Source organism: Falco naumanni, chromosome 7, assembly GCF_017639655.2.
Source record: "Falco naumanni isolate bFalNau1 chromosome 7, bFalNau1.pat, whole genome shotgun sequence".
NCBI lineage: Eukaryota > Metazoa > Chordata > Aves > Falconiformes > Falconidae > Falco > Falco naumanni.
In genome coordinates, this window is record NC_054060.1 from 72087470 (window position 1) to 72110164 (window position 22695).

Sequence of the window (22695 nt, forward strand, 5' to 3'; positions counted from 1 at the left end):
GGGTGTACTCAGATCAGCTCAGGGTTGGCCCCCCAAGCGCATTGGCAGATGACTGGACTTGAATACCAGGGAAAGCTGTGAGATGTGATGCCGAAGTATTTCATTCCACACGTGCTGAGGACCAACTCCTCCATGCCATCCCCTCCCTATATCCTCCGTACCTGCTCAGTAAGCTAGCAGCAAGTCTTGCAGTTTTGTCATACCTGCTTGGAAGTTTCCAGGAACAGAACTTGAACTGTCCTTTCTTTCAGAACTTGCCTGTTCAGACACTCCTCAAGTTCATGATTGACATTGCCAGTGGGATGGAGTACTTGAGCTCAAAAAATTTCATACACAGGGACCTTGCAGCTCGGAACTGCATGTAAGTGACCCATGAGTCATCACTGGTCTGCGCACAGTGTTATGCAGCTGATTACAACGTGTTTGGAATTAGTCACTCTGATGGCTGTGTGTCAGCATGGGCTGTTTGTTCCGCAGTATAACGTAGCCAACGGGAGAGAATGGGTTTGGCTCTGCTGGGAGAAAGGAACTTCCATGGTAGCCTGAAGTCTGTATTTCTTGTGTCTGTTTTGAGGACTTGTTATTACAGTGTAAGAAACATAGAATTTCCCTGAAAGCTTGTGGGGAATGCTGGCTAGAAATAATTGCATGGTGAGCACACTGGATGATCCCACGTTGCTGTTCTTGTCCCCAAACTGCCTCGCCTGCTTTGAAGGGAGGAAAAGTCCTTTTTTATCCTCTCCACTCTGCTGCTTTCCTGAGAATGGAGTAAGGAACAGCCCATCCTGGCAGACAGAACTCTGCCTCTGAGCAAACCCACGACAACTGGTAAAATCCACCATGAGGCACAGATTTCCAAAGGCGTTTGAATGTTCAGACGTACAGACAGGAGCCTGATAGTCATAGTGAAAAATGATAGGTTAGCCTCTTTTGACATCTATGAGAAGTCTGTACCGATTTCCCATTTTTAAACATCTAAAAAATACAGAGTTCCTCCAGAGGAAGCTGAGTGCCTGTCTCGGCACATCTGGGACAAGCAGGGGGTCCTTTATGGGGCCGGGAGCATGCAGCCCTTGTGGGCTCTCCTTGCACTGTCGTAGAACCACAGAATGGGTTGGGTTGGCTTGGAAGGGACTTAAAAGACCGTCCAGTTCCAACCCCCCTGCCGTGGGCAGGGACACCATCCACCAACCTGTGTAGGTTTAGGTGGGTGAAAGAGCAATGCAGACCACTAACCAGGCCTGGAGAGAAGACGTTGCAGATCAAGTTGGGGCAGTTGTAATAGGCAGTCTGGGCAGGAACCCTGTGGTTTTTTAATTGCCTATACAGGCAATTATATATATAAAAAATATTATATATATCTATATGTGTTTATATATAAAAAATAAGAGCCCAGGATTTAGTGGTAGCAGCAGGCACTGCAAATGTGCTCTGATAATCTTGGGAACTACAGAAAGTACGAGTTCACTTGGTGTAACAGGGTGGATCATCTAGGTGTAGCCATTTCCTTACTTCCTTAGTCCTAATTATCTCCCTGTTAGTCTCAAGGAACTGACCGAGACCACTAAACTATTTCACATTGGTCTTCAAGTAGATTCTTCTGGGTAATACTTGGTGAACTTTATACCTCAGTTCCCTGGATGTCACTTTTTTTTTTTTTTTTGCCTGACATAGCCAATATATGCTTTTCTCAGTCATGGAAACTTCCCCTTAGGTTGGATGAGAACATGAACGTGAGCGTTGCAGACTTTGGGCTTTCTAAGAAGATCTACAGTGGAGACTACTACCGTCAGGGCTGTGCCTCCAAGCTGCCGGTGAAGTGGCTTGCTCTGGAAAGTCTGGCGGATAATCTGTACACGACACACAGTGATGTGGTGAGTTTTGCTCTGATGCATTCGGGGACCACTTGTATTCCTGCTGAAACGGAGGAATCCTCCTCTGTTCGTTGAGGGTGGGAGAAGGCCCCGGTGATAGGAAAGGGAGTTTGCCGTGTGTTTGAGGCACAGCGCTAACTCTGCCTTGCGTGCTGTCAGAACTCAAGACTAAAAATACGCGTGAGCCTCTTATGACAGAAGACATGAACTCTTCTCCTCCTGTCCTTTGGTCCTTCATTTTTCAGAGCTTATCCCCATCCTGTCCTTCGCTTTTCCCCTTCTCCTCTTCCTTTCCCTCTCTATGCAGTCTCTTCTTTCTTACTTTTTTTTCCTTTCACTTCTGCATGAGTTTGTAAGTGACATTTGAAGTGCACGTAACCCACATGCTCATGTACCAGTGCAGCAGAGATGCTCTAGCCTTCAGCGGGCGTTGGTGGAACTTCATAGATTCTGGATATATCAGTGCTTACACACTCTTTCCCATAACTTCACCCCTGGCGAGTGAAACTAAACCCATTCATCTGAAATGTTTGCTTCCTTTCCCTTTGGGTTGTTGGGGTTTTTTTCCTTTCTGATACCTCCTCCCCTCTTCCTTGCTGTCTTTTGAGCTGGTTTCACACTGGTTTTGTCCTTCAGGCCTGTGGACTTGCCTTGCCAGTTATACATGTCACAGTGTCCCCGAAGAGATCACTGAGAGCGCCTTGTAACTTGGCTGCTGTGCTGCCGAGCGATGGCTGTAACCACTGTAGACGCTGTTGAGTGAAGGCTAGTTCAGCCAGCTCACAACAGGCACTGGCCAGCGTTTTGCTTATGAAAACAATAGTTTTTTGCACCAGGCAAACCTTGCAGTTCAGTTTAAACGTACAAGTACGACTGCTGCAGCGTAGAGCACAAATGAATGTGAGCCGTAAGTGGTTGTTCCTTGCCCTGCTTATGGCTGAACTCTGCTTTCATTTGTGCCTGTACATTTCCAGTAACTCAGAACGTGGCTCAGCAAATTAAGAAACTGGTTTGTGAGGCCCAACCCAAAATCTTCTTACAGCTGGGAACCACGAAACTGATGCTGCGTACCTTAAAGAACCAGAGGTAGGAGACACTGGGGAGAGGTCTGCAGGTGGAAGGCAGCAGTAGCTCCCAAATCCTCCCCTGCTCCACTGCAGGATGGGGCCAGGCAGGGCCTTCAGCTGTCTCCCAAGGTGATGTGTGAGCACCAGCAGCGTCTGATGGGTCATTCGTTGTTTTTGGGCTAGAGCTTGAGTAGTCCTTGCTTTGCTGCCACTCGCGTGACATTACCGCGGACCGGGAGGGTTGGCACAGTCTGGGTGTGCTGAAACCCTGCCCCAGTGAGCAGGGAATGGTCTGTTCACTTGCTCTGTGTGCTGTTCCCTTTCAGTGGGCGTTTGGGGTGACCATGTGGGAGATTGTGACCCGAGGGCAAACCCCTTATGCTGGCATTGAGAATGCAGAAATCTACAACTACCTCATCAGCGGGAACAGGCTGAAGCAGCCACCAGAGTGCCTGGAAGATGTGTGAGTACTTCCTTGCCCTGCTGACGTGTGATTCCTTGGGCAGTTTGGCTCGCTGGAAGGAAACGGGGGCAGCTGGCTGGGATGCTGATCTGAATCTATCCACTTTCCAGTACAGAGAGGCATTCACTAGAAAGTCTCTGGGTTAGCTACCAGATACTCGTTGCTGGCAGAGCTCCCTGGAACCTGTGGTAGCTACCCGAGCAGCTAACTTGGCTCAAGGGATTGAGCAGTGTCAACATGCACAGCTCTTGGCTTTGTGGAAACTGTTAACTGCGTTTCCAGACCCTCGTTGCTCCCTATCTTGTCAGGCCAGCATCTGAGAAAAGAGATGAGTTTCATGGCACGCCCTGAAAGCTGAAGAGAGAAGAGATCTGGCAAGACTACGAGGAAACTGGATTACAGAGGCAGTGGCCTGCATGTGTCTTTCAGACCTTGGCCCAGTTTTCCAAATTGAATGTACTACTCTTACCAATATAGCTGGGTGAAAGAGAAGAGAGCAAATAGGAGGTTCTAAGGTTCTATAGATCAGTGTTCCACCTTAAATTACAGGTGGAAACAAAGCGGGACGATCTTGCAGATACTGGTTTCAGACATTTTCAGCCTGGCAGGAAAGACTCGGGTGGCCCACGGGGGAGCAGGCAGCCACACGCCGCAGCCTGTGCTCCCGCCGCAGTCCTGCAGCCAAGGGGCCGCTCCTGGCCAGCAGGTCCTGTGAGATGTTTGCTCAGAAACCCTTGCTGCGTGGATGGTGGCTGGAGTTCCCTGGAGTCCACGCATGGGGCTGAGGTCACCCGGGGAGTGTCATCCTAACTTCTCCTGGGGTAAAAGCTTGCCCGGTCCGGCCAAGGTGAAATCATTTCACTGAGTGCCCAAGCGAGCCTCTGTTTTCTCTGTGTCATCACAAAGCAAGACGTAGCCACGAGCACTGACTTGAGTGGCTCTCTCGAGCCATTCGTTGTGTGCAAAACGGACAATGTGAAGTCCCCTTTCCTCCCTCTTCCCTCCTGCTGATGGTGAATTACTTCATGTGGTTTCCTTTCCCCAGCCTTTTTTCCACATAGGGGATCGTCCGTACTCTTGTCATTAAAGTGTACACTTGTGTCTTCTCAGCAGTTCATTTGAACTGTTCCCGAGTTTAAATGAAAACGTAGTTGTACCACTGCTTAAATTGATTATACGTCTCCCATCTTGACTGCTGTGAGTAGCTTTGGTTCCGGGCTGCGGAGCTTGTGGCCATAGGATGTTACAGGCGCCAGAAGTAGAAAAGAGATTCAAAACCCTGCTAGGCGTTGAAGAAAAATGCATCAAAAAAACCTAAGAAGGTACAGCCTCCATTTTGAGAGGCCCTTGAGCTACAGGTTATTGAGACCTGAGAGAATACACCAGAAAGATCTCACTACGTGCTCACCCCCAGCTTATGTGCTTTCCCCAAGCATCCACTTGAATACTGGGCCAGGGTACTGGTGCACATGGACTTTCGGGCTGATTCAGTACAGCCAGTAGTTTTCTACCTTTGAAATGAATTTCTACTGTTTGCCAGCAAGGATAAAAAAGCATTTAATTTGGTGCCCCAGAATAGGAAGTTTCTATTTTATCTGGAGCATTTAGAGTTATTGCTACTCTTTGTGAGGGATGTAAATCAGGATTAAGACAACTGAACCATAGAAGCTTTCTGTAAAACTAGTGCGAGATCAAAAATAGTCTTGTAAAGCTGATAGCAAGCGAGGGACACAAAAAAATAAAAGCCATCATGAAATGCTTTCTTTCCCAGCAAAGACCATATCAGATTTTTTCCATTTGCAAGTTTAACTGAGGTTCGTTTGTCTGCGGTGTTTTTCAGTGCCAGTACTGTGCTTTGTTCCTGTTCCCTGCAGAACTGGCAACAGTAACGCGGTAGGAATGCAGCTGCCAGTCTTGTGGGTGATGCACAAAGAGGAGGAGGACAATGGCTCCGGCTGTGCTCCAGCCCATGGGCTCCGGCGGGAGGCCACGAGCGAGCACCAGCCGAGCCTGCTCACACCGGCCCTCGGGCAACCAGAGCTGAGGCAGCTGGCGCCTGGCCACAGCAGAAGTGCTGCAGGACAGGGCCTGAGGCTGGTAATAGCGCTGAACGCATCTTCTGCGGCGCTAAACGCACCTCCTGCGTAGCAGGGGTGGCTCTGGAGCATCTGCAGCGGAAGGGCTGTTCCAGTATCCCGCTTCCAGCAGCGAGGCTGCTGCCCGTTCCTCGCGGAGCCCCGAGCAAACCCGCTGTGCCTCCTCCCAGCACCGCTGGCGACCCACCGGGCAGCCCCAGCACCACACCTCCGTTATGGGAGCACGCTGAGTTAGCGCCGTGTGAAAAAAGAATATTCCGGAAAGAACTTGCACCCCGCACAGCTGGATCTCTGTTTTTATTCTTCCTGTGCTTTATCTGCTCTTGAACTAGAATTCGGAGGGGTGGCTTCAGCTGTGGCAGAGGCTGTCGGGACGCTTTTTGCAAATAAATTCCAAGGCTGTTACTGGGCGGTGTCACGCTCAACTGTATTGTAGCTCTCCGGAGACAGTGGAACGAGATTTTTACCAAGAAGTTCAGCATCCTTTGACAGGGCTTTGGGGGTTTTTGGTAGTGTCTAAATAATGATTTTGACCAAAATGAGAATGCCTTTGAAAACACGAAGGATGAAGGAACTAGATCCGCAGTGGCTGCACACGTGCTGCCAGCTGTGCAAGGCCAAAGCCAATGTGTTTGGGGGAAAGTGTCTGTGCTTGCTGGGCTGCACGAGCCCTGGTTCAGAGGTGCAGGGGGTGGCTGCTCTGCTTCTCAGCGCTCTTGTCTCCCTGTATTTTGCAGCTACGATCTCATGTGCAGATGCTGGCATCCTGAGCCCAAGCTACGTCCCAGCTTTGGGGTGCTCCGGTCCCAGCTGGAAATGATTCGGGGGAGGATGTCCACGCTCTCTTCCAGTCAAGATCCTCTCTATGTCAACATTGGGAAGGACAAAGAGGCGTCTGCGAGTGACCCTGCCCTTCACGCCTCCTTTGGAAACACGGACGGTGATGAGACCGTGGCTGGGGCAGCTGCTGTTGTCACAAGTGACTATCGCTACATCATGAGCCCCTTGTGCCTTGGAGATGATGCCGAGGGTGAAAGGCATCCAGATGGGCAGGAGGAGGAGGACAAAAGCCTTCTGTATGAGCTGGAGACAGAAGGAGAGAGGAGCTGTTAGCCTGTACATAGCAGTGACACTTTGCTTCCCTGGGACGGGATGTGTGCAGCCGCGGTGCCGTCTCACCTGGGGCTCTGGTGCCAGATCTGAAACGGCTTTGAACAGCACTGGCCAGAGCTCCTGGGCAGCTTTTGTAGCTTTCGCCACCTGTGTGGGCTGCAGCGGCAGACGGCTTGGAAGGACCCCAGCGACCCCTTGGATTTGGGGGAGGGGGGCAGGAGGGTTACAGGTCGATCACATCCCTCTGACAGGTGTTCAGAGCTGAGGTGGTCAGTCAGTCTGTGCTCTGCTCCGTCTCACTGACTGCTGGAGCAGAGCCGAATACACCTTCTGTTCAGTCAGTGCTCACTCTTGTGTGGATGTTGTCGTCGATCCTGGCTGCGTGACTTCAGGACTGGTGTCTCTGAAAGCACTAGTGGGTATTTACACTGTCATTCAGGCCAAGAGGGCAGAATTCCCCTTGTGTTCACTCAGCAGCACTGCCTAGACTTTTTGTCTACCTCAGTGGTTCTCAAACTAATCTGCGGATCTGCTTCTATCCAGCACTGAATTTGAACATCTGGCTTATTTCATGCAGTGACACTTGCTGCTTCCTCAGACCAGGGCTCTTTTAAGGGCTTCAGACATTTTGGTGTGTGATGAAATTAGAAAAAAAAATGAAAATCCAGCATCCCTCATCACCCCACGTACCTCTTTTATATCTTTCTTTTTCTTCTGTTTGATGCCAGTTCAGGCCTGACTAGACTTGCAGCTGGCATTAAAATGTGAAGGGAGGGAGAGCAGCTGGCGTGTGTGAGGACAGAATCCAACTTCAAAGGGATGGAAAGGAAACAGTGTAGAGAGGACTTAACAGCAGTATGGGGAAACCGTGCTAATTAATGCTAAGTGCTGCCCTCCAGGAAGGGAAGGAGACAGTTTAAATACAGAATGGCAGACTTGCTTCAGTTTCAGCGGGGAGCAGGATTCAGCATTTGCTTTAAAATAGGATTTGTTTCATCTTTTAACAGTCCTATGACTTTTTCAAGTAAGTCCTGTAGCTGCTGTAGTGAGGGAAGGGGTGTGTGTGTGTGTGTGTGCTGGAGGGAAGGGATCGTCAGCTGGAAGCTCTTCTTCTCAAGTGAGAGTCTTCGTGGTGAAAGAGCTTGAGAACCACTGGCCCTCCTGTGAGGGAGGTCTTCTGGCATGCTGTAGAAGTCACATCAGAACATCGCCTGGTATCACTGCAGCCTTCCAGACAGGGCAAGGTTAATGGTTTTGCTCTTCGGGTTTTGTTCTGTTTTCCAATCAGCATGTCTGACTCACTATAACTGCAAGCGCTTGTGTGGTTTTTAATAATTTAATATTTTACTGTAAATCAGCATTTGTTTTGTGCAGTGGTTCCCAGTGAGGAGGTGCGGTTACATCTTACTCTACTTCTGCTAAATATTTTCTAGATCTTAATTTCTTTTATTTCCAGTATGCTGAAAACTCAGCAGTATCACAAGACTTAGGATTCCACATTGCTCTTCCTCAGAAGCGAATACCACAAATGCCATCATTTGCTGAATTGGCAGAGGTGGGACCAATAAATCCAATGAGATGGCAGGTTTTGGTATCAGAACACTCCACCCTTCGATGCCCAGTATTTGCTTATTGTAAGGTTTGGGACCAGCTATGAAATCCAGGTCCAGCTTTAGCCCTTAGTGAGAACACTTCCTAGGGAAGGGGAATTTCAGCCTGGGGCTTGGGCATGGGTCCTTTCTGTAAAGTTTCCTACTGAACAGTGATGTCCTACAGATGTCTGCAGGAGTTCAGGACAGTTTCTCAGTCGCAGACACGAACTGCACCATCTTATACCCCAGGCGGTACAGGGTTTTCTCTTCATTTAGCTGGAATGCTGTAAATGCAGGTGAAAAGATGACACCTAACAACGGGTAACAAAAACCTGTGCCGTGCACGTTTGCAGCGAGGGCAGGCGGCTATGCTCCCTGCAGCTGCCTGGGAAGCGCAGATGTACATACAGACTCTAACTTTGGGAAGCATGTCTTTAGTTTTTATGCGGTTTTTAATAATAAAACATGTACTGTGTCTGAGTCCCAGCCTCTTACCCGCGGTGCAGTTTGTGATGGTGCTCACTTATCGGGTGGAGGCATCGCGAAGCTGCCAGCCCCCAGCTCAAAGCATCTTTCTCCCTTCACCAAGCGGGATTAAGCTGCTTCTGGAGGCACAGAACGTTTGGCCTCCCCAGGCAGCAGCTACTCTGCATCGCTCCAACCTGGAGACTGAAGGCTGAAATCTGGTGGGTGTGGGCCAGTGGTTCCACAAAGAGATGAGCTCTGTGGCCACCACTGTGCGGAAGCCTGGGGAGATGTGCTGCATCCTACCTGGGAATGCAAAACCACTGCATCACTTCCTGCCTGCAGACTGTTGCCTGCACCCATCCAGCTGCTGGCAGCGCTCTCTGTGGAAGGGAGCTTTGGAGGTGGTGGGTAAAATTCAGCTGCTGAGTCAAGTGTTCCAAGCGCAACATAAAAGAGCCCCTGGATTTCCAGCCTGCAGAGAAGAAAAGCCGTACCTCACGCTTTTATTCTTCATCAGCAAGCAGCACATTGCACGCCCTCTGCCTGCCAGCTCACAGAGAGGAAGAGTGATGGTAAACTGTACGAGTGCTCACCCCCCATCTGCAATGCAGGAAAAATGACTTCTGAAGCGCGAAGCAGCTGATTTAGTTAGTATTTTAAGGTTCCATTGTCCAGTGATGCCCCTTGGACCTGGTTCCAATGATGATATAATCCTTTCACACGCAAGGCTGGTCGGACGAGGTACAAATGAGGCTGTTGTGGGTGGGAGGAGTGACACCAGCAGAAGAGCTAGTGAGAGAAGAGGGAGGGAAGGAGATTTTAAAACGGGGACAGATGGGACAAGCTGTGAAGACAGCAGACAAGGGAGTCAGAAAGCAGAGGTGGGGAATTTTGTATATAAAATCCCAGAACAGAGAAGGCATTGGTCCAGCCCCGGTGTCCTGCAGTGTGTTGCTCTTACATCTTGAAGAGGCTGTGAGCAGCTGGCCTGGCTCTGTGTCCACTCGGTGACAGTGCTGTGACCCTGACCCCAGGGAAGCTTTACCCTAACAGTTCTGATTTAGGCACCAGTTGGGCACACTGGTTTCATAACTAAACCAAATGTTTCCCCCGCAACCACCCTTTTTTTCCACCCCCCTGGTACAACATGCAGTCCCTCCTGTCCACCCAAGCAGCAGCCCTTGCCCCATCCCCTGTGGTGGGACAGCCGAGGGACACTGCACATTTCTGCTGAAGCAAGCTCTGTCTTACACTGATAAGCCTGACCACACTCCTCCTCCGTCCACATCTGCCCAAGGATGGAACAGGATCTCCTCCATCCTAATGCAGGCTCAAGCCCCTTGGGCCAGTCACCAGCTGGGCTGTGAGCAAGGGCACGGCAGAAGCTCACAGCATCGTCTGTGTTGCGTTGGGGTGGTTAATGCATGAGGAGAGATGCCCCCACCGGCTCCCGTGCCAGGGCTGACTGATGGGCCCTGGACCATGGGATGTGCTGGCAGCTCAGCCTGCAGACGCAGGGATGCTCCAGCCCGACAGGATACCTGCGCAGCGTGGGAACATCACGCTTAGGCTGATGGCTCAGCAGGTGCTTGCAGCATGCGGATAAACCTCGGAGCTAATGCAAAGCTACCCTAGGACCTGCCACCTTCCGTCCTGGCCCGCGTTTGCAGGGAAGTCTTGCCGTCTTGACTCAGTAAAGATGCTCCCTGAAGTTAAATGCAATTAATTTTGAGTAAGAGTTTGAGTCTGGCTGACAATATTTGCACATAGATGTTTTCCTGATATACATTCTGTTTTGCTGGCAGTAGTCATTCTCCCCTGATGCTCAGCAGCCACCAATTTTTGCAAATTTTTGTATTTTTTTTCCAGGGATTTCTGTGAGGGACTCTCATATACAGTCCTAATTTTATACTGATTTGTTATTTAACACCCATTATGCTCCCTTGAAACAGCAAGTTGTTCTACAGAGCAAAGGAAGCCTGGTCTCCTGTGGATTTGCATCCCACAGGTGATCGCAAGCCCCAGGTGAAGATTGCCTCTACTTACGGTACTCGCAAGACCCTTTCCCTTTGTGGAGTCTCTGATGTCCAATATGAAATCACTGAATTTCCATCTGCAGTGAAGGTACCGATGTGGCACTAATAGGCTCTGCCACACACAGCCCGTTTTCAGAGAACTTGCAGGAATTTAATTATCTTTGAGACCTCGATCTTATCATCCCATTTGGCTGAAATGAAGCAGTGGATTCCAAAGGTATTGGGGCCAACACGTGCAGCTGGTGATCAGAAAGCCTTGTTACCATGGGAAACGGAGCTAAAAATCAATTACTTAGTCCAAGAACAGAAAAGACCAACGGACATGGTTTTTTTTGATTGCATTTGCTCTGTCATACGAAAGGAACTCGGCGTCAGTATGAATCAGACTTCAGTCACTGCAGTGAGGTCTAGCGACAAAAACAAAGACGATTGACTCCTCGCTTACTAATTATTTTGTGGATCCTCAAGCTCGAGGCATGCCAAGCCAAGACATTCACAAACGCGATTGGGCTGGGGAAACGGAACATCTTTTGGTCACATCTGACAACAGGACCGAAAGTAAGAGCCGGGTATTTCAGCGGCTCAGCTGCTGGCTCCCACCAAGCCCAGCTTTCCAGGCGGGCGCTCTGATGAGCCACCAGCCGCAGCTTGGAAAGTATCGAAACAGCTTTTTTTTTCCTCCAGTTTCTTTTCACTGACTTAAAATAGAACTGAGAGAAACGTTTGACCTCAGGAAATAGATGGCACTTGTTGGTTTAAGCTTTGTTGAGTTCAGTTGGGATTTTATGGGGCTTGACTAGTTTCCAGAAGGGTCTTTATAGGGGCTGGCTCTTGCCAGCCTGTGGTGTGAGGAAGCAGGAATTTGAAAGAGGAAAGGGGGTTTGCATGCATGAATACTGTTAGTCGGGAATATAAGATACGGCACTCCCTGCTGGTAAACACAGCGCCAGTAAAGGTGACAAAAAGGGGGAGCTGAGAGGCACTGGAGAGAAGCACGCTCTGTACGCTGCAACGTGGCAATTAGTGCAGCAAATTCAGAAGGTCGCTGCTTTCTTAGCTGATATATAAGACAATATATCTGGCTGGTACCCTGTCATTACCAAGCTGCGTGGGAGGCTGCTGCTGCCTCCTTACTTCTGTTCCACCAGCGAATACCGCTGCAACAGCCACTTTTGCTTGTGCGACACGAATGTTAGCTGGTACAGAGAGCCCTTTGGTCACTCGCTGCTCCTTGTTTCTTCTTATTAAATTACCTTAAAAGAAGCTAAAATGCCCAAAGTTCACATTGGTAGACAATGTAAAGTGGCATGCCACCACTAACACCAGGTAAGGTTCAGACCTCATTAATACATTTCCTGGTATTGTTTGTCTGCATTATCCCTCTCCTTGCACAAAGATACACAAAGAGTAACAGGAGCAGAAATACTTTGCAGGCTTGTGGCTGGGCGCATGAGGAGGGACTGAGTTTTAACAACCTTTTGGTGCTTGTGAACCTTGTACCCAAGCTGCAGGGCGTAAGGGCAAAGGAAGCTGCAGCGTGGGGGTTACGCAGGGCACCCGCAGTGGTTGCCCTGGAATGAAGCACGCGCTTCACTGTTGCCAGAACCCCTGATAGTATAAAAACCTGTGTCAAATCCCAACTTCGAGGCTTCAGACAGCCAGAGTGGTTTAAGACCCATCTCCTGGTGTTTGTCTGCTCCCCCTTGCTGGAATTGGGGGTCCTGGCAGCCAAGGCCGGCGGTGCCAGCACTGCTGAAGGTACCAAAGACGGCAGACGATGCACAGAAAAGGGTGAAGCATGGGTACATATTTCTACCAGCATTGCTGTGGGGGTGGAAGTCTTCGGCAGAGCAAACAGCCGGTGACATCTCTCTCTGCCTCCTCCCTGTCTGATTCACTGCAGCTTGTCTGCCAACACTCCGGTTACGCCAGTGTGCTTGCACTGGAGCTGACACGCTGGGCTGTACCTGAGGCAGTGATCGCGCTCGCTGCAGGAAATATTTTCCACCTGTTGGTGAAATCTCTCTGGGTCAGCACCAAAATTACTCAGGGCTGCAGCCCTGCCAGCAGGCCAACTTCTTCTGCAGGCATCATCAGGCAACGATCCAAATGAGAGGAGCTGAACCTATTTATAGTGGAAAATAACATGCCTCAATATTTCTGCTTTCTTTCTCTTAATATGCTCCAGGAAATCCTGCCAGCCTGCTGAGCTCTGTCAGGCCGTAGGTCAGGGGCTGCAGTGCTGTAACTGAAGATAACAGTTGGCTCATGGGGACTTTATTTGGGGATTTGTGCTTTTGCATTTGACCATCGCTGTTGCAGCGGAGCAGTCCTTATCCCAGAGGCCTCCAGCACCACGGGCCAGAATCACCTGTTGCTGACAGTGGTGTAAATCAGTGAGAGAGGCACCAAGGTCATTGGAGGTTGGTTTCCTGGTGTGAAAATAACACAGCTGAGAGAAGGAAGTAGTCCGTAATCCGGGAATGCCCCCAGCCTGCCGTTCTGCCATGCCCTGACCTCTCCTGGGTGAGTTTGATTTCCTGGGATGACATCGGTTTTCCTGCTCACGGCTGTTCAGCTGCTGAAGTGTTACCTGGTGCCGCTGAGCCCTGATGCTGAGCCCACAGTGGGGCAATGCGCAGCGCTCCACGGAAGCCCATGGGATGATGCCGTCACAAGGCTGGCAAGAGTTCAACATCGTGCTTTACAGCTTGCCTGTTTCTAGACTAATTTCTATTGGCATCAGAAATCTGTGAATGTAGAAAATCTGCACTTGCCTTTGTGCCAGAAAGGCTCTAAACTTTCACAAGAAAAAATTAGTGGATTTATTTTCTCAGTAAGCATCTTACAAACAGTCTGGGCAACAGAGCATCATGAACAGTGACCTCGGGGAAAAAAAAAAACAAAAAAAACCCCCACGTGTTCTTAGCTCAACATTAGTGCAAATGGGGGTAAAGTTTTAAAGAAGACAAGGCTTTCTGTGGTCTTCCCACGCATTAGCAGGTGAGGTGTATCTCTGCCTCGCCCACAACCCCCTTTTTCTGGGCCTGCCATCGCGGGTGGAAGCAAGGTGCTGCCTTGTTTGCTGCAGGCACGGTGGAAGGGCACAACATACCTTTCCCTTGGCACAGGTGAGCCCACAAGGCAGGGCTGACTGCCCAGTTTCTTCCCGCTTGAGCTTTTGCTTGCAGGGAGAGCGCTGGAAGCAGAGCCGAGCTGGCTGTGCCGGTGGTGGTGTCACCCTCCTGGGGCGCGCAGAAAAGCCTCAGAGCAGCCTGCAGCAGGCAAGGTTTCATCCTGAGAACGTTGGGGATCAAATTCAGTTTGGGCCCTGCCAGGGCCAGAGAGCCAGCCCTGGCTGCTGAAGCAGAGGGCTGGGAAAGCTCAGAGAGGGCAGTGGTGGGATAATGTGTCCATCGGGGACGTTTTGCCCTCTGCAGTGTGGTGTTTGTGCCTCTCAGAAATGCCACCCTCCTCTCCTACAGCAGGAATTGGAGGTGCTCTAGGGACTTGGCTGACAGCAGACTTTGCCCTGGTTTTTAAAATCCCTCACATTTCACTGCAGAAACACACCCATAAGGGTGGTTGAACATGGGCCCTTCAGAAAGCTGGAGACATCCATTTAACAGCCTGCAGGTCTACGGGGGAAATCCTTCACCACACACCAGAATGTGTTGTGTTTCCCCCGCAGCCCTCCTTCCAGCCTGCCCTCCTGCCTGCCCAGCCACAAAATCCTGTTCCGCATCCTGCAAATGCAGTTTCAACACCCCCCCTCAGCCACCTTCTCCTTCATGCCCCTGTCCCAACTTGGGCAGAGAGCTGCCATCCTGCCCGGCCCGGAGCAGCCCCAGCACCACCAGCAGCCCCTGAGCCCCGGTAGTGTTTCCACCCACAAGGATGCTGTGCGCACCCGGCTGGATCCTTCGCCTCGCTGACCAATTCAAGACCTTTGCCACCATGCCACTGATCTGTCCTGGGGCTCTGCGGCAGCAGGCACGCTCCCCAGGCCAGCCTCGACCCTCTGCTCTACTTAGTGGGTTTGCTGGTGAACAGCAAAGAGTAATCCTGCTTATGTTTCTGAATATTTTAATGTGATTCAGCTGCCGAGAGGGAGCAGCAGATTGCTGAGCAAGAGAAAATTCTTGTCTCTGGCTCCAGGCAGTCTGAGAGTTGGGAGGTTTTCTTGGCCGGACTCTTAGTTCTGCTCAGTTACACCTATTGACTCCTGAAAAACTACAGGAAGCAACTGAAACAATAATTTGGCCCCAAACTAGTAATTTTTGCTTTGCATTGACATTCTGCATGCAAACCGGACGAGATTTCTGGACATACAGTTGGTGAGCTCCACTGTTGGTGAGCTCAGCAGTGAAACGGGCTTGAGAGAGATGCAGGAACCCCTTCACCAAGTGCCAGCTCTCAGTCCGTGCAGCATTTGTTGCATGTTTGCCCCCTAGGATGCTCATGTGAGTTGTGATGTGGTTATGTTGTTTAGCAGCAGCAGCTACGGAGAAAGTGCTTTGTGTATTTGATGGTTGCCTTGTCTGTGCCATTTACTGTGCCTGGAGCACAAGTCCTATGAGGAACAGCTGGGGGAGCTGGGGGGGCTCAGCCTGGAGAGGAGGGGGCTCGGGGGGGGCCTGGTTGCTCCCTACAGCTGCCTGACAGGGGCTGTGGGCAGGCTCTGCTCCCAGGGAACAAGTGACAGGACAAAAGGCAACAGCTTCAAGTTGCACCAGGGGAGGTTCAGGAAACATTTCTTGGTGGAAAGGGTGGCCAAGCACTGGCACAGGCTGCCCAGGGAGGTGGTTGTGTCCCCCCCGCGGAGGTATTTGAAAGACGTGCAGATGTGTGCTTGGTTTAGCGGTGGGCTTGGCAGTGCTGGGGTAACTGTTGGACTCTATGACCTCAAAGGTCTTTTCCAACCTCAATGATTCTAAGATCTTGTAATTTCTCCAGACGCATTTCAGTGAAATATGTAACGTGTGGACACCTCAGCATATCCTTGTAGAGGAACTGTAGAGGATTGAAGCTGGTTAATTATCATTGATAACATACAGCTGTGGGCTGGCTGCAGGGGCGGTGGGTTGGCTGATGTGGATAAGGTGCAGCTGTGGCTGGTTCTGTTGAGTAGTTAAATAGCTCTGAGGGGTATGGAAGTGGGGTGATGGATGAAGAGAGATCTGGAAAAAGCAGAGGGAGGAGAGAGAGCACCCCAGATCTAGGAGAGACAAAGAGAGGCCCCGGGAGAAAAAGGGGATCTGGATGAGGAGAGGCTGCCTGGAAGAGGAGTCTGGAGAAGGAAGAATCCGGATGCAGCAGAAGCAAGAAGCAGGGTGGACTGGCCTCTGGAGGAGAGAGAAACAGCACAAACAGTAAAATCTGACCCATGGTAAAGCCTTGTTGCAGCCTGATAGGCTGCAACATGTCCTTGCTTTGGATGAGGGTGCTGCTTTCATAGTGAATACCCTGATGGTCCCCCCTCACCGTGCTGGGAGATGGGTTGTGGGAGTGCACCCGCCGCTCACAGCCCGCACAAAGGCTGCTGGGCCCCAGGCGGAGCTGGCCCACAGCGAGCGTCCCTCACCAGGTGGGTACAGCACAAGCAGCAGGTTGCTGGCACCTTTCTGGTCCATGAATACGCCCTGGCTGCACTACTCAGTGATGCAGCCATAGCTTTTTGAGCAAGTTTCCTCACCTCAGGTGAGACAGTGAGGGCTGGTGGTCTGTTGCCAGGTGTCTGAGCTGGCCTCTGGGTTATGTGTCTGCCTCAGGAGCTTTACTTCTTCTTTGCACCAGCCTCTGAGGTAGGACATGGGTGGCAGCCGAGAGGGCAGGTGCTTAGGGCAGCAAGTTGCTTCAGGTGGCAAAACTGTCCATCCTGCTGCTTGGCTCTGCCAGGGCAGTGTTGATGAGCTGGGAGACAGCGGAGGGGAGATAGTGTCCCCATGCACAAATGGGATGGCTGATGTCCTGGGCTCCCCTGCACCTGCTGCTGGCCACTCACACACCCTTGGGGAGGGAAAAAAGTTGCAAATGTGTGGGAGCCTCTAGGGAGCCCGCAATGGTCTGAAGATGGTTCCCAACCCATCCAGCAAACCTGGTGCCCCCACTGCTTCTCCTCAGAGCTGGGCAGGGCAAGGATGTAGTCTGTCTTTTAGTGTAATTTAGATTTTTAAGATAGTTGGGGCTTTTAAAGCTGCTTTAAATGAGGATATTGCAGTGTGAGAACTACTGGCTTCACATATCTGAGAAACCATCAGCACCTCCCACTTTAAAGGAAATAATCCCAGGAGCCAGCCAGTGGCTTTGGTGCTTGTAGGAAGGTCAGCCCGGAGCATTGAAATCGAGTGTCTCAAAACTGCAGCTGCTTTTGCACTGGTGCCTACAGATGCACATGAGTTTTTTGCAGCTGGTGCTTTGTGCCAGCTCCCTCCTCATTTTGATCAAGAGCAATCAGCGTTTGTGTCCCTGTGGTGCCGTCTCGCAAGGGGATCTATGTGTGTGTAGGGAGCACGGAGGAACCCTAGGCTGTATTGGAGCCACCAGCAGCCGCACACAATGCCCACCCCCTTCCCCATGCCATGCCTTGGGATCACAGAGCAGTTGGGGTCCTCCACAGCATGTTTCAGGAAAGGTCCGTCGCCCCTCTCTGCCCCCATTTATTAAAAGGTCTCAGATTTATGCTATTGCAATAATGATCTGCACTCAGGGAGCTGTGCCTGCGTCTTCCTTCCTTGCAGCTTTGGTGGGAGAGAGGTTTAACCCCTCCCTCTCGGAGTTGCCCATCACAGTAGGGAGGGGGTAGTGATTGTTTTCAGCCATTGCAGTAGGGAAGAGTTTGTTAGGCTGCATTCCCTTCAAAAGGGGAAAAGGGAGGAAAAAGACTGGGCTCGGCCAGGCCTAGTGCAGCAGAAGAGCCAAACCTCTGGTAAGCAAAGCGGCTGGGAAAGCAGTGCTGGGATGGCTGCTTGCTGCTCCCTCAGGGAGCAACGAACTTGAGCCAGATCCCAAAGGTAGCTTTTGCCCCTCGGGATCTGGCCCACAGCAAGAAAGCCAAGTCCAAGCATCTCACCATGCATGCGCTGCCAGGAGGTTTCTGCCTTAAATAAACACCGTGCCAGGATGGAACTGCAGAGACACACCGCAGCCGGCAGCTTGCCTTTACTGGGCGCGGTGGCAAGTCTCCTCCCTGTAGAAAGGTGGAGGGTGAGGGGCTGAAGTACAGTCCTGTTTCTGCCCTGCCTTCTTCGGGCTGGGGAGGGCAACAGGCTGGGTATCCAGAGGCTATGACTGTCCTTGATCGCTGAGGTGGAAAGCTGGGATGGGAAGAGTCTGGTGGAGAAGAGGGCTTTGCCACCCACCTTTCTGTAAAAGAGAAAGCAGGCTCTCAGCCTGAGCAGTGCAGGCTCTTGCCTGTCTCAAGACACAGAGAGGCATCTTCACCAGCACCGGCCACCCAGCAGGAAGACTTGTCACAGCAGCTCCCGGGGAGGCAGCCTGGAGACCTTAAGTCAGCTCTTGGTGGTGAAACAAAAGTAACTAAAGGCTAGGGGCAGGCCGCCTGCTTTGCCTGCCATTTTGCCTTGTAGAATGTTATAAATTTAGAATTAAGTCAAGAAAATCTGGACAGGCCTTCCTCCTAACCTTACTTCTCCAGTCCCAGCAGCTGATCCCTGGCTGCAGCCTTTGGAAAGAAGAGCCTTTCCTGCCACACAATTACGCTGCTACCTTTGCAGCTCCAGTGGCAGGTATAAAGGAAATAGGAATTTTATAAGGGATTCCTTATAAAAGGAGTAATTTAAAGGCTTAAATCATGATGATGTACAGCAGCTCAAAGTGTAACCAAGACAACTGGTCTTTTTAAAAAACTTTACCCAATAAAACCAACATTAGGGAATTCTTAGAAAGCAACCATCATTGGTGAACCCTCTCCATGTATTCAGGTAAGAAAGTCCTTACTTGGGGTACGAAGTCCACACTAGGAAGCTAGCAAATGCCAGCTTCACAATTATCTCAGCAATCTCTATCTGGCTCCCATGTATGTATATGTAAAAAGCTGATTTCATTAAAAACTCGCACGGCATTTTCTTGATATGATCCTGATTCATTCAGTGCCCAGAAAGTTGTATTCTTAGTTCTGACACTTTGCAGACTTTGAATGATTGATTAAAGCACTTAAATAACATACTTCAGACATAAGGATGGGGGTTGCCGTTAAACGTAATTATTGTTGTGTAAATGTAATTATTTTTACATTATGACTAATTATAAATGGATATTATTAATGGAAGAACAAAGTTTGTTTATCAGGGTTTGAATCCTGCAGTTATCAGGAATAAACACACCAGGTAATGAGTTTGGCAATAAAATGCCAGCCTTGGGCATAGACCAGATTTAGCGCCGCCCTTCTTCTTTGTATCACACTTCCTTCCTCCCACAAGCTCAGCCCACTCAAAACCTGTATAATTTCTTCCTATGAAAGGATGTGCCTGTTTCTGCTCAGTTTTCTGAAGCATATGCCTTTATTTCCTAAATATGTTCCTCAGTGGGAACTCTCCTAATGCATTCACAGGCCCATTTTGTCACTGTTACTGGGATGGGTGGGACTGGAAGAGCTGAAAATGCTGGGGTGAAAATTTTGAGTGAAGGGGGGGAGGCCCACGGCAAGCCATCTGCAAACAGGAGAGCAGAGCAAAGTGGGATAGCGAGTGGGAGCCTCTGGGAGCCATCAGAACCAAGGATGCTGGAAGAGCAGGGTGGTCCCCCTGGCCAACACTACCCTGGAAGAACAGGTACTTGCTCTTCCCCCAGTTCCCCCTCTTAAAGGTTTTATTCAGAAAGGAAGGGAGTGGGAGAGGAGGAACATTCTTCTCCCTGCTTATTTAAGCTTCCTGAATCTCTAATGAACTCTAGCTTCCCAATTCTCAGCTTTCAAAAAAAACCAACCACCCAACCCATTTAGCCAACAAACAGAAAATTGTTCACAGATAAAAAAAAGCAGAGGAATGAGCACTGAAGGATTTTTCTGCAAAACCTTACTACATAATGTGGGCATTGCCACTTCAAATTACACGCATGTTTTCAAAATTAAGATTTCCAAATCTGACTTGAATAGGAATTTCTTCAGCAGGGCAATCGTGAGGTCTGTGTCTTGGGTAAAGGATGGGGTTTGCACTTGGAGACCAAAACAACACTATTTCTTTTTTTCCCCTGTATCGCACTTGGCTTGTTTCTGTGATATTTGCAAACACCATCAGGTTTCCTTCAAAACTGCTCCAGTCAAAATGCCTTTTTCCTAAGAAATGAGTATAAATGACCTACTTCCCCTGCATGTGTTAACTTTCCTTCATCCAGAGCCCCAGCACCTCTGATTGCATTATTTCTTTATCCTTTCCTGGGTTTGCAACATAATTATATTTAATGTCAGATGGCAAATTTCCTTTGCCTGATGTTTCCTCTGCTTGGCCTGGTAACTAAAACACATCTTGCAGCTGGGAAGTGGGCACCAAACTTCTTTTAGTAAGTAGCAGGGGTTCTTAGCTGTCCTTCCATCTGCTCACGAGCTTCCCCAGAGACAGGAGATAAGCTCACCAGCGTTCACTCTGCTAGCTGACACCCAAATGCCTTCAGACTTTGGCTGCCAGATGCAAAAGCCCACCAAAAGTTCAGCCCGTGCGCCAGTCAGTATGTTTGTAACCTTTGTATTTGGATGCCTCAAAAATGTTTATCTAAATAGTGAGAGAAGATACTCTTGAGCTTCTTGGTGATCTTGGAACCAATCCCTGGATTCAGAATCAGTTGAAAAGGAAGTTCACTTTTGTAAAAGTATAACTCTGTACCTAATTAGACACCTTTTCGTGTCCCCCATGTACTCAGCCACATTGTTGCAAATTCTCAGTAAGGTTACAGTGCCTGGCGAATGCTGCTTGCTGCCCTGACTGAGCACCTTTCGAGGCCAAGACCTCCACCGCAGGAATTTAGGCCCAGGGCTATGTTATGTGCTGTTTACCATCACTTTTTGTTCACGTTTTTAATTAGCTTCCATGACATGCCATCAAGCCAGCCTGAAGTTATTTTCCCAGGTGGTGCAAGATGCCTCGCCTTCTTCATCAACACAGTTGCCGCACTGCTGGTCACGATGGCCACCCAATTTGGCCAGCCTCAGCACGTGTGCTGCCTGTAGCTCGTGGGGGTGTGTGTGCTTGTTTACTTTTTTTTTTCTTCAGCATTTCTTCCACTCTTTCACTCTGGACCGAATATAGGCCTTCTGGACCACGGTTCCCCTGAGGCCACAAGTGCTGCCGGGCCGGTGCATTTGGAGGCATTACGGAACGTGTCCCGGTGCGGAGGGGCTGCACCGCCTGTTTGCTGAGCTCCCTGTGCCTATTGTGAACGGGCGGCCCGCGCCGGGAGGGGGCAGGAACGTTTGTGCCCCACGTTTAACTGGGCCGGGGCCCCACCCGCCCCCGGAACGCCGCAGCATTCTGCCGGGGTTCGCGAACGGCGCCGGGCTGAAGGGAGGAGGGGAGGCGAGGGCGGGAGGCGGCGGGCAGCGGCCCCCTGCGCCGGAAGGGGACCCTGTCGCCGCCGGAGGGCCGCCCCTCACCGCCGGCCGCGAGGGAGAGCGGGGAGGGAAGGCGGGAGGGGCGGGCGCCCCTCACCCCCGGCGTGAGGGAAGGAGGGCGGGCGGGCGGTAGAGCGACACCGCCGGCCGCTGAGGCAGGGCGGGCGGGCCAGCGCCCCTCACCGCCGGACGTGAGGGAGGGAGAGCGGGCGGGAGAACGGGCGCCCCTCGCCGCCAGCCCATGAGGGAGCGCGGGCGGGCGGCACCGCCAGCCGTGAGGGAGCGCGGGTTGGCGCCCAGCACCGGCGCCGTGCGGCCCACGCGCGAGCGGCGTGTTTCCCTCGCGCGAGGGCGGAGGAGGGGCAGGAAGGGCGTGGCCCGGCGCCGGGGAGCGGAAGTACGTCAGCGGGCGGCCAGGGCCAATCGGCAGCGCGCCGCTGGCGGGCGTCGCGAAGCGGTTTCAGGGCGGCCGCCGTCGGCTGCGCCCCCCCGAGCGCCGCCCGCCTCCCGGGACGGCCTGGCCGGTAGCCGCTGGGCGGGGGCGGGGGGGGCAGGAGGAAGTGGGGGGCGGCCCACGTGACGGGCCGCGGCAGCCAATGAAGACGGCAGGAGGTTGCGCGTGGCAGGCGAAGGCCGCGAGTGGGGCGCGTGGTCCGGGGCGCCGGCGGCGGGAGGCAGGTAGGAGCCAGCCGGCCCCGGGGCTCTGCCCGCCGCGCCGCCCCGACCCGGACCCCTCGCGCCCCCTACCCCCCGGGCCCCGGGTCGGAAGTTTTATTCGAGGAGGTGGCGGGAGGTGTGCGTGTCACGTGAGCGCGGCGGCCCAGCCGCGCGTGCGCGCTCCCTCCCCTCGGGCCGCAGGGCCGTGCTTGAGGCGAGGGGCCGCGGGGCCGCCTCACCCCCACCGTGCCGCGGGCGGTCACCGGGTGGAGGGGGTGGGAGAGAGCGAGCGGCCCGGCATCCTAGCTCTCCGGCCGGGGAAGGGTCGGGTGAGGCCCGGCCCCGGGCAGCTGCCGCCTCCTAGAGCCGCGGCGCTCCCGGGGCCTGTCCCCAGGTGGAGGCGTGGCTAGAGCCCTCCCCCCTACCCCCGGGCCGGGGCTGGGCGGGAGGGACGCTCCCGGGGAGCCCTGCCCCGGTGCCCGCCGGCTGACTCGGGGGGCGGGCCGGGCTGGCTGCGGGGGCCCGGCGGAGGCGGAGCGGGGCGGCCCGGCGCGCTTGCGCCCCGGCTGGCCGCGGGAGGCGGTGGGCGGGGGCAGCGGCCCCCGGCTCCCGCCCTGCCCCGCCCGGCCCGGAGGCTCGGCTGCCCGCCCGCTGCCGTCCCGGCACTTTCGGCCCCCCCCCCCCCCCCCCCGGCCTAGGCGGAGCGCCCGGCGCGGCGCGGGAGGCGGCTCGGTTGGCGGGGCTGTCCGCCCGGCCCGCCCTGCG

At 52.3% G+C, this 22695-nt stretch overlaps 2 protein-coding genes across 11 annotated transcripts in view; both read left to right on the forward strand.

Annotated features, from left to right (window-relative positions):
* TYRO3 (TYRO3 protein tyrosine kinase) overlaps nt 1-8685 on the forward strand; it is a 42292-nt gene extending 33607 nt beyond the window's left edge. For all 3 annotated transcript variants that reach the window (XM_040601632.1, XM_040601633.1, XM_040601635.1), the window contains 4 exons: nt 252-361; nt 1715-1874; nt 3268-3404; nt 6238-8685. In XM_040601632.1, coding sequence (XP_040457566.1) covers nt 252-361; nt 1715-1874; nt 3268-3404; nt 6238-6613 — 783 coding nt within the window. In that variant the 3' untranslated portion in view covers nt 6614-8685. The remainder of the gene's footprint in view (nt 1-251; nt 362-1714; nt 1875-3267; nt 3405-6237) is intronic.
* Nucleotides 8686-21817: 13132 nt separating this feature from the next.
* MGA (MAX dimerization protein MGA) overlaps nt 21818-22695 on the forward strand; it is a 63742-nt gene continuing 62864 nt past the window's right edge. For 4 of the 8 annotated variants that reach the window (XM_040602515.1, XM_040602518.1, XM_040602520.1 and 1 more), the window contains exon 1: nt 21822-21951. The gene's annotated coding sequence lies outside the window, so the exon portion shown is untranslated. Of the gene's footprint in view, nt 21952-22695 lie in introns of all 8 variants that reach the window. The other 4 variants (XM_040602522.1, XM_040602525.1, XM_040602523.1 and 1 more) reach the window with 3 other exon arrangements.